The sequence below is a fragment of the Ctenocephalides felis genome, unplaced genomic scaffold (assembly GCF_003426905.1).
Source record: "Ctenocephalides felis isolate EL2017-DRISC unplaced genomic scaffold, ASM342690v1 CF-g0.4_SCAFFOLD_03571, whole genome shotgun sequence".
NCBI lineage: Eukaryota > Metazoa > Arthropoda > Insecta > Siphonaptera > Pulicidae > Ctenocephalides > Ctenocephalides felis.
Window position 1 is genome coordinate 572,101 of NW_020539725.1, and position 12,457 is coordinate 584,557.

General features: G+C 34.8%; 1 protein-coding gene across 1 annotated transcript; it reads right to left on the reverse strand.

Moving 5' to 3' along the window:
* Positions 1 to 9,380: 9,380 nt before the first annotated feature.
* Positions 9,381 to 10,139, reverse strand: LOC113384812. The gene has a single exon (XM_026622573.1). The coding sequence runs from the start codon at positions 10,137 to 10,139 to the stop codon at positions 9,381 to 9,383; it is 759 nt and encodes a 252-aa protein (XP_026478358.1).
* Positions 10,140 to 12,457: the final 2,318 nt, after the last annotated feature.

Here is a 12,457-nt window from a genome sequence, read left to right on the forward strand (position 1 = left end):
AAGTTTCAATCTGACAAAGGGTAAAGAGACTAAATAAACTGGGTCGCGGACCGCTAATGTTTCGACGGTTGTTAAAGGTCTAGCCTCTGTGTAAGCGCAGAATTTATAAAAGTTGCCGGGTTTAGACCGTCGTGAGACAGGTTAGTTTTACCCTACTGATGAATTGTCGTTGCGATAGAATTTCTGCTCAGTACGAGAGGAACCGCAGGTTCGGACGTGGTGCAGAGCTACCATCCGTGGGTATGCCTGAACGACTCTAAGGCCATATCCTTTATAGATAACAACGATAATTTGAGGAGTCTCGTGAGTCAAAAGACTCAATACAATGTGATTTATTAGGAATTCGGCGCAGCCATTTCAGCCGTTTTATAGCGGTCGATCATGGTTCTCTAGTTTGATGTAGAGACTCGGAATCGTTTATAGACGACTTTTAGGTACCAGGCGGGATGTTGTATTTGGTAGAGCAGTTACCACGCTGCGATCTGCTGGAACACAGCCTTTGGCTTGGGGATTCGTCATGTTAGCTTGGCGTCACTTCACGCTCTTAGAGCATAAGCCTTAAGCCGTCGCATTGCAGTATGCCACAATCAGTATGACTTGACCCTCAGAAAGTTGTACATATTGTACATGTGATACCTCTTTGGTATCTACTTAGCTATTTTGTACAACGTGCCTAAGTCAGCACGTTAGGCAAAACTTATCGGCATATTCCGATACTAGAAATATTCATTATTTCTTTAAATAACTATAAGGCTATATAAATAGTTATAAAATTTGTGAGAGTTAACGAAGAGTATTTGTTTTTAAGAGAAACTTTTCGTATTTCTTATTATGAATATATGATATCTTTTATTTAATTCTATATAAGGGAGAATGTTTTTTCAAGTCTTGGAAATGCGTAAAGTTACCAATTAAATGAAATGCGTACAAGTTGCTAATAAGCAAAGTACGTATAAGTTATCAATAATGGAAAATGCATGCAAGTTGTCAATGTGTAAAATACGTGCAAGTTGTTAATGTGCAAAATACGTGCAAGTTGCCATTTTTATTTAATTTTTGTAATATACTCTAAACCTATAATAAATAGTAACTCAGCTTGACCTAAAATCTTGTTACAAAACAGGTTAAAAACATTTCTCGGCTTTTTAATATCAGTAACTTACGGGTACCGCGAACTACATCAAGTAAACTTCTAGGGGACCTTAGCGAAGAAGCGTAACCTAGAAATTTGAATCGAAACAGGTTAAAAACATTTCTCGGGTACCGCGAACTACATCAAGTAAACTTTTAGGGGACATTAGCGAAGAAGCGTAACCTAGAATCTTGCATCGAAACAGGTTAAAAACATTTCTCGGGTACCGCGAACTACATCAAGTAAACTTTTAGGGTACATTAGCAAAGAAGCGTAACCTAGAATCTTGCATCGAAACAGGTTAAAAACATTTCTCGGGTACCGCGAACTACATCAAGTAAACTTTTAGGGAACATTAGCGAAGAAGCGTAACCTAGAATATTGCATCGAAACAGGTTAAAAACATTTCTCGGGTACCGCGAACTACATCAAGTAAACTTTTAGGGGACATTAGCGAAGAAACGTAACCTAGAATCTTGCATCGAAACAGGTTAAAAACATTTCTCGGGTACCGAAAACTACATCAAGTAAACTTTTAAGGGATATTAGCGAAGAAGCGTAACCTAGAATCTTGCATCGAAACAGGTTAAAAACATTTCTCGGCTTTTTGAATACGTGCAAGTTGACAATTATGTATAATACGTGCAAGTTGACAATTATGTAAAATACGTGTAAGTTGTCAATGTACGAAATACGTGCAAGTTGCTATTTCTATTTAAATTTGTATCATACTCTAAACCAGTAATAACTTTCAATCTACAAATATTTCAAATCTTTTATAACAAAATATTCAGTATTTATACATATTATTTCGGAAAACATCCGAAAAGTTGCCACAGGGATAACTGACTTGAAGCGCGATTTATCCGAAAAGTTACCACAGGGATAACTGACTTGAAGCGCGATGTATCCGAAAAGTTACCACAGGGATAACTGACTTGAAGCGCGATATATCCGAAAAGTTACCATAGGGATAACTGACTTGAAGCGCGATGTATCCGAAAAGTTACCATAGGGATAACTGACTTGAAGCGCGATGTATCCGAAAAGTTACCACAGGGATAACTGACTTGAAGCGCGATGTGTCCGAAAAGTTGCCACAGGGATAACTGACTTGAAATTTTGTTCTTAGCAAAGAAATATTAGAAAATCTCGAAAAAATTATATGAACACACTTAACCATTTATATATCATTTTATTCGTATTTTATTCTGCATCTTTCGTACGAACAAAGTTTTTTCGTATCTTTACCGTTTCGGAGAAAATCGATAAAACGATTGAAACTTGCATTAAAAAATCGGATTTTTTTAAAAAAAGAAGAAAAAATAATATAACTACAAATAATTTGTTTTATATTCATTGAGATCTATAAAAATCAATAAATACATATTTCAATATAAAAGTTTAAAAAAAAACAAAAAAACACCTAAAAACTCATAATTCACTATAATTCGTATTGTCCATATATATAAAACTGTTTGAACATCTAAAAAATTTTGGAATTATATAATCGTATATGTTCGGATGTCGGTTTACGGCCGGGTTCTGGACCTTATTTATAAGTGTTCAACCATACTGTACAGCATATCCGCGGGCATGTGTCGTTGACGCAAAGACTCTTATGCGCAAAATAAAATATACAAATGCAATCAACTCAATACTCTCCGAGCGAGAATAAAAGTGAGTTATGACGATGAATTTTCCCCGAAGTTTCAATCTAACGAAGGGTAAAGAGACTAAATAATCTGGGTCGCGGACCGCTAATGTTATATACGGACCGCCGTTTCGACGGTTGTTAAAGGTCTAGCTTCTGTGTAAGCGCAGAATTTATAAAAGTTGCCCGGTTTAGACCGTCGTGAGACAGGTTAGTTTTACCCTGCTGATGAATTGTCGTTGCGATAGAATTTCTGCTCAGTACGAGAGGAACCGCAGGTTCGGACGTGGTGCAAAGCTACCATCCGTGGGTATGCCTGAACGACTCTAAGGCCATATCCTTTCTAGATAACAACGATATTTTGAGGAGTCTCGTGAGTCGAAAGACTCAATACAATGTGATTTATTAGGTATTCGGCGCACGCCGTTTATCGCACGAGCCATTTTAGCCGTTTTATAGCGGTCGATCATGGTTCACTAGTTCGATGTAGAGACTCGGAATCGTTTATAGACGACTTTTAGGTACCAGGCGGGATGTTGTATTTGGTAGAGCAGTTACCACGCTGCGATCTGCTGGAACACAGCCTTTGGCTTGGGGATTCGTCATGTTGGCTTGGCGTCACCCCACGCTCTTAAAGCATAAGTCTTAAGCCGTCGCATTGCAGTGAGCCACAATCAGTATGACTTGACTCTCAGAAAGTTGTACATATTGTACATGTGATACTTCTTTGCTATCTACTTAGCTATTTTGTACAACGTGCCTAAGTCAGCACGTTAGGCAAAACTTATCGGCATATTCCGATACTAGAAATATTCATTATTTCTTTAAATAACTATAAGGCTATATAAATAGTTATAAAATTTGTGAGAGTTAACCAAGAGTATTTGTTTTTAAGAGAAACTTTTCGTATTTCTTATTATGAATATATGATATCTTTTATTTAATTCTATATAAGGGAGAATGTTTTTTCAAGTTCTTAGAAATGCGTACAAGTTACCAATTAAATGAAATGCGTACAAGTTGCTAATAAGCAAAGTACGTATAAGTTATCAATAATGGAAAATGCGTGCAAGTTGTCAATGTGTAAAATACGTGCAAGTTGTTAATGTGCAAAATACGTGCAAGTTGCCATTTTTATTTAATTTTTGTAATATACTCTAAATCTATAATAAATAGTAACTCAGCTTGACCTAAAATCTTGCTACAAAACAGGTTAAAAACATTTATCGGCTTTTTAATATCAGTAACTTACGGGTACCGCGAACTCAAGTAAACTTTTAGGGGACATTAGCGAGTAAGCCTAACCTAGAATCTTGCATCGAAACAGGTTAAAAACATTTTCCGGCTTTTTGAAGTCAGTAACTTACGGGTACCTAAGACTACATCAAGTAAACTTTTAGGGGACATTAGCGTGTGAGCCTAACCTAGAATCTTGCATCGAAACAGGTTAAAAACATTTTCCGGCTTTTTGAAGTCAGTAACTTACGGGTACCTAAGACTACATCAAGTAAACTTTTAGGGGACATTAGCGAGTAAGCCTAACCTAGAATCTTGCATCGAAACAGGTTAAAAACATTTTCCGGCTTTTTGAAGTAAGTAACTTACGGGTACCTAAGACTACATGAAGTAAACTTTTAGGGGACATTAGCGAGTAAGCCTAACCTAGAATCTTGCATCGAAACAGATTAAAAATATCTTCCGGCTTTTTGAAGTCAGTAACTAACGGGTACCTAAGACTACATCAAGTAAACTTTTAGGGGACATTAGCGAGTAAGCCTAACCTAGAATCTTGCATCGAATCAGGTCAAACTACTTTTGTAGAAAAATATTGGTTTTGTGTTTTTAGGAATGACATATATTAATTCTATTATTTATTTACATGACATGGTTTAAATACAACATTTTTATTTCTTTAAGTTATATTTTTATTTAAAATAAAATTTCTTACATTTAGCTAATACAATTTAAATAAATTAATATCTGAAATCTTGCTTGCTTTCCAGTCGAGCATGCTTTACACGAGAAAGTAGTGTCGCTGTCATAACACCTTCGCGATTTTGCTCTAATACGCGTTTTGATACATTAGCCAGTAATTGAACATGTCTCTCAGTTCCCTGAATGTGGACCGGAATTTTAGGGTCACTCCATGGACACTCATTGCTTTGTAGATATTGTACTAGATGTTCATGAGGAATATTTAGCGTAAAGGCTAGTTCGGATATATTTGAATAATCATCCATATCTATCATATTAGTATAGTCGGTGCATTCAAAATTTATTTCGGGTGTTTTGTAATCTCTCAATTGCGTCAGGTCTTCCACATTATTACGGTAATATAAGATTTTTCTTGTAGCTGAATCTCGTATTTCCATTTTATCATCAAACAACATTGCTAATAAAATATTTTCCGAGTGAGCATAGTATGCGTTTTCTTTAGAAACATTTTTCACAATTTGTCTTAAATTCGAGTCTAAATATTGCGTCCAGCTAATAAATTTATAAAATAATATACTACCATACACCACAGAGTTGTAATATTTAATGTTCAAGTACATTGGAATATATACTTTCATTACGTAGTTTGCCAGAATTTCCAAATTTTTGTTGGCTTATTAGTAGTTACATATAACCGAAGTAACCTACTAGCCTTCGTGAGCCAACGGGAATGTGCTATTGGCCCTGGTTTCATGTTAGCTAATACTTCTCTAGAAGCAACTGCTTTAGCTATTTTTATTAAATAACTTGAGTTAGTTGTCGATTCAGCAGGACTTATATCAGCCAAATTTTCAAGTGGGATTGTTTCAAAGTCTTTTACCAGCTGAAAGGATATAGGAAAAAATAAATTATATTGAATTTGAACATTGGGTATTAAAAATAGTAAATATGTTATAACTCACCGGTATATTTTCGCATGTTTCAATTTGTTTGCTTAATATTCCAGTTTTTGTTCGTGGTCCAGTGGTCAATGATTTTTCCAAATAGTTAAATAAATGGCGAAGTGGAAGTTTGTTAAAGTGGAGAAGACACACAAACCAATGCAGTGGCCTGTTTAACTGAATTTCATATCGACGTAAAATCCCATTTTTTACGCCTGTATTTGCTGGTTCACCATCGCAACATATGCATATCAAAGAATCGAGAGCTATTCCTTTATCGGCGAAAAACTCGTTCAATTTGATTACTTTACTTTCCGAATCTTCATTTTCCAATTTTGTGTAACCCAACAATTGGCAATTCGGTTCCTTTAAAATAACTAAATGCGCTTCTTTAATCATTCGTGGGTGAAACTTCTTATCGATTTTTTCCATGGTAATAGAATCATTTTTTCGGCCGTCGAATGAAAATGCTATTAATTCAGAAGAATCATATCGTTTGTGTAGAGCTTGCCTATTTTTCTGCCTCTCACGAACGCTTTTATTTTTATCCATAATGACAGGATTGCCCCAATCGTCCGATACGCCCAGGTCACGCAGGATTGCAGTCACCATCCAGAACCAACTCTATCAGAAATTGCAAATCTGTCGCACATTCAGGCATAGCTTGGAGCCTTATATCTTCGACTATATGGGCCACGTTTTATATGAGAAGTATTTTGTGAACTTTCCGAACTGCTTTTAAAATCAAAACCAACATCTGGGGTATATGTCTCATCTGGAGTAATACTGCTAGTTATTGTAGATTCTGCTACTTCATCTTCAATTTTTATAATATATTTTGGTATCGTAGATTTTCTCTCATTATGTTGATCCATCATAAACGCTTGTAAATGTTCTGGAACCAACCCACAAGAACACAGTATTCTTCGCAAATCGCATTTGCATTTTTAAATATAAAATAATTCTTTCGTGGATTCTACAAACTCCTGAAATGATGCTTGGGTAGACTTGCTTTTATTTGTACTTTTATATTTATCAATCGATCGGTTCAATTTTCTAGCGATACTTCGTTTCTCCATAATTGGAATATCAATTTTTTCCCACGTCTGAATCAATTTCGTTACCACATTTGGAGTAAATGTTTTATATGAAAACATTTTATTTTGTTTTTTGATTTTTCCGCCAAATAAAAATAATACCTGATAACTTCCATAATTGTCGGAAGATTCACTCCTGTAAATTCTTCTGCTGGTCCAAATGTAATTTGATCATGCGAGTGCATATGATTCAAATTACTGGCACTTGCGCCTGAATTTAAATAAGAACTCGCCATTGATACTTGACGCCCTAGTGACGAACTGAATGAACATTTATGCGGAATTGTCACATTAATATATTATTTTCGAAATTTCTAGAATTACATTCTAGAATTAATTGTATAATAAAAAAATACTAGCGCACTCTGATGGAAATAAATAACAACAAACTAAACCCGATTTAAAAACCCCCGCACATAATCTTAATAAAAATAAAATTTGCAATTTGAATTATTCACATGCCTGAATTAATACATTTACTTATTAAAAACAGTATATTATTGAAAATTTCGCTGGCTAAAAAGTTACTTGCGATATATGGTTTTGCAGTCAAAATTCATTTAAATAACACATATATTTCATATAAAAAGCTGCCCATATCGCTTAATTTTACTTCTATAATGAATTGGCCCACCCTAATATATATATATATATATATATATATATATATATATTATATATATATATATATATTTATATATACATGTATACATATTTATTTACATGTATATTTATGCGTATGTACATATGTATATGTGTATGCATGTAGATGTATGTATGTATATATATGTATATAGTTGTATGTATGTATATATATGTATATATATGAGTATATACATGTATATATGTGCATATGTATATATATATAAATATGTGTACATGTATAGCTATAGTTACATAGATATGTATGAGTATATGCATGTTTCATACATGTACATGTACGTCATTGTGAATATGCATGCACGTTGCATATATGTATATGTGTACATGTATATGTATATATTTATTTATTTGTATATGTATATGTGCATATATATGTTTGTATGTATGTATATATATATATATATATATATATATATATATATATATATTTTGCATACTTTTATTGTCAATCAAAATTAAATACATTTTTTAAGACAATGTGATGTTGGTTTTAATGCATATAAGAGATTATCTCCTATGAGATATCTCTCTTTTATATTTTTATTTTTGACATTTATTTAAGGTCGAATGGCGATTTTTTTTTGATGTTTTTTTTGTTTTGATGTTTAATAACGTTGCTTCTGCTAAACTTTTTTTACACTTTTCAAACGCTTTCTCCATATTTGAATCCCAATTCAATACAGCATTCTTCTTCACATTACCACACAACTTGTTGGTTAACGGCACTTGTACTTCTGCGACTTTCGGAATGAAGCGTCGGTAAAAATTTAACATACCTAAAAATAGACGTAACTGTTGTACCGTCTTAGGCCTTTCCTCATTTTGTATAGCTATTATCTTGTCTGCTAAAGGTTTAGTTCCGTTGGCTGAGACTTCATATCCTAAAAACTTTACTTTTGGTTGTCCGAAGACACATTTTGCTGGATTGACTACAACACCGAATTCTTGCAACTTCTTGAATACACTATGTAAATGTTGCATATGCTGTTCGTGCGATTCCGATGCAACCAATATATCATCGATGTATGCATAACAGAAGTCCAAACCTCGCAAAATTTCATCCATAAACCGCTGAAAAGTTTGCGCTGCATTGCGTAAGCCAAACGTCATAAACGGAAATTCGAATAGCCCGAAAGGCGTAGTGATTGCAGTTTTTGCAATGTCTTCCTGAGCTACAGGGATTTGATTGTAAGCCTTCACTAAATCAATAGTAGAAAATATCACCTTACAACATAATGCTTGCACAAAATCATGGATATGGCAAACTGGGTACCTATCCGGTTGAGTCCGCGCATTTAACCTGCGATAGTCTCCACAAGGTCGCCACCCAGAACCTTTTCGTGCCATATGTAAAGGCGAAGACCAACAGCTCTTGGACGGTCGTGCTGTCCCTGCTTTAATTATTGCTTCGAACTCATATTTAGCAGCTTTTAACTTATCTGGTGCAAGGCGACGTGGTTTATGTGCTATGGGTGGTCCTGATGTAGTTTCGATATGATGTTGAGTAACAAGTTTGCACACTCCTAATGCAGTCTGCCGTGTTAGGTCTGGATACTCCTCTAAAATTTTATCATGTGAATATAATGTGGCTGTCATCATTTTAATAGAAGGTATTATTCTATTTTTCGATTGAAGTTGTTCCGTTGAATCTGCAGGGGTTTCAACTAATATACGTTTTTTAACATCAATCGCGAGATTGAAATAAGCAAATAAATCTACACCAATAATAGGACGCGACACCTCTGCTATCACGAAATTCCATGATAAGGTTTTGCTAAGTCCAAAATCTAACTTTAAAGATAACATACCGTATGTAGCTATTGGTGTTCCATTTGCTGCTGAAAGCTCAAATGAACATTTCTTACGGGGACATCTCACTAAACTGCGCGGGTACACACATACATCGGATCCAGTGTCTATCAGAAAACTCACATTTGGGCGTTTGTCACTAGTCGCCATTAGTGAACGCCCGTATCGTTTCCCGACTTAAAATTACATGGCGATATACACCTTCTCGCATGACTTCCGTAGCGTCTATAAAACCAACATAAGTTATCTTGTCGTCTTCTAAACGACACTTTCTCCTTATGATACATTTGAATCTTATCCAAACGCTTTGAAACAGCTTCGATATCTTGACGCATTTGACGCAGATCAGCATTCTTTGTTTCAATCTCAGAGATTTGTGAATCTGTAATCACAGCTACACGTTGCTGTGAATGGTTAATAAATAAGCGGTCAGCTAGTTCACCTACCTCTTGTATTGACTGTGTTCCAGAAGCAACCTCCAAAAATGGTTGAATTTCCACTGGAAGTCTGGATAACCATATTGCTTTAACCGCGTTATCGGTCCCTGAAGTCCCGACTAAAGTCCTCAAATGACGTAGGTATTGAGAAGGCGTCCTATCACCCAAGTCTACATCAGTCATAATCAACTGCAACTTTGACTTCTCCGAAGTGCCTAATCTTGAAATTAACGTAGCCTTTAATATAGAATAAGGCTTCTCTTCAGGCTCATTGATTATTAAATCTCGCACTTCGGTTGAATGTCTAATATCCAACCTGGTAACCAATAATCCATATTTCTCTTTCTCATCGTGAATATTGAAAGATGCGAATGCCTTCTCCACCAAAGCAAACCAAAGTTGCAAGTCATTTGGTATAAATTCCGGAATGTGCAGTTCGTGGCAGCTAAAATGTCCGTGTTGGCGCGGCATAATATCACGTCGGGGTCACCACTATCGGAAATCAAACAACTTTCCGATTATAAAATATTTATTCTTTTATACCGTGATAAATTTCATAAATTTATCTGAACCAAAAACTTTACATTGCTCAAAACAAATGATTCAACAAAACCCAATGTCAATTATTATTTTTCTCTCGCTTACTAAAATTGACGCGCCGATCTCCCACATATATATTGAACTGTAATAACAATTCGACAAAACGCGTTGCTAGTTATATGTAGGTTACGCGGACATCGGAAGTGCTTATTGTTGGATTTTGTAAATAGGTTGTAAACAATAAATTAGTATATAAGAGTTAGACAAAAGTTAGACAGGCAGTCAAACGTGGAGTCAAGCATCGTGTCAAGCTTGGAGCCAGACATAGTATTCAGTAAAATGTAGTCTTTGCTGATATGATAACCAAAAGATTATCAATAAATATTAATTGTAAAAATAGTGAATAATAAAGTATCATTCAAAGAAAGAAGTGTGTTTACAATTTACTATCAAATCGCTGTTCGTCCTAAAGGCCTTTCACACTACCAGTGGACTCTGGAGAGTCCACATCACAAATATAATATTTAAACAACTATTCAACTGTTCACCGCTCGGGTCCAGCCTATCATTACAAGTCCTGGTCGTATTGGTGATCTAGAACCTACATCCAAAATACAATACCAACAGCCCAGGACAATTCATGGTGGCTTAGCGGTCTTTTCCCTCGTAGCGCTGAAGAATTTTCTGACGGAGACATCGAGTTCAAAGCTGCCACAACTCGACAAACCAAACGATCATTCGCAGCACAAACTAAGGAATGGTGGCGCCTACCGAAGAACTTTAGAACGAACGCGAGACTACGACTAACTTGGACATAACTATCTCATCGGATTCAAGTAAGCAAATCGAAACTTAATCATATCTCAAGATAGAACCCATTTTTGTAGAAGCTAGAGAAGGTAAAGATAATAGTATAGAAATAAATAAATTTAGAATTCAATTAGCAATTAGCACTATACCCGAATTCTATGGCAATTCAGATGACCTTTATAGATTTTTAAGTACTGTAGACTCAATTTTAGATTATGTAGATTTTAAGACATATAAATTTATATCAAAAATTGTTATATGTAAATTGAGTGGAACAGCTTTTGATTGCATTAGACGGCCTGATTATCAGTTATGGGATAACATCAAACCTATTTTAATTAAGCGATTTAAAGGTAGAAGGTCAATTTCTAATTTACATCACGAGCTTGCAACAACAACAAGAAAACATGGGGAATCGATTGAGGAATTTGCAGAGAAAGTTGAGAGTTTGCTTACGTTAATAAACAACGAATGCTATTTTACACATAATGAAATAGCGTATGCATCATATTGTGACTTGGCTTTGGCAGTTTTCGTTAAAGGCCTACTATTGGACTTGAAAATTTTACTTAAAGCAGCCAAACCGGAAAATTTGAAGGATGCTATGCACATCGCTGCAAAGGAAGAAAATCATTTAAACATCAGATCTGATAAAAAATACAATCCCTTCGTCACTTGCAGATACTGCAAGAAAAAGGGACACCACATTAACCAATGTCAAAAACTTACAAATAGGAAAAGAGATGACAAACTTAGAATCTACAATGGTGGAAATGACGATAGAATGGACTACGAAAGTAATAAGGATCTGAAATATACAAAAACATATGATGATACATACAAGGCATTCATAACAACTAAAGAAGAATCCGAAGAATCCGAAAAATCCGAAGAACAAGAAGAATACAAATCAGAAAGTTTGACTCACAACACCAAAATAGAAGAGTTGACGACAATCGCTGCAAATTCATACGAAGAAGAAAAGGATCTATATGTGGCCGAAGATATGGAACAAACCATACGTGCAAATTCATACGAAGAAGAAAAGGATCTATATGAGGCAGAAGATATGGAACAAACCATACGAACAAATTCATACGAAGAAGAAAAAGATCTGAACATATATGTGGCCAAGATATGGACCAAACCCAAGATGAGGTTTACGACATGAAAGAAATAAATATTTAACAAGAAGAAATAAGAATACTTAATGATGAAGGACCAGAATATATGAAAACTATTCCCATTAAAATAAAGAAGAAAAAGAAAAAGAAAAGAAATATTAAAAAAAGAAAAATTAATGATGAAGTTATAGAAGAAAATAATCAAGAAATCAGGGAATATAATGTTAAAATAATAAGAAAAATACCTTCACAACGAAAATTGTCTATAAATGAAAATATAGCCACTATTACAGATATAATCAACCATAAGAATAT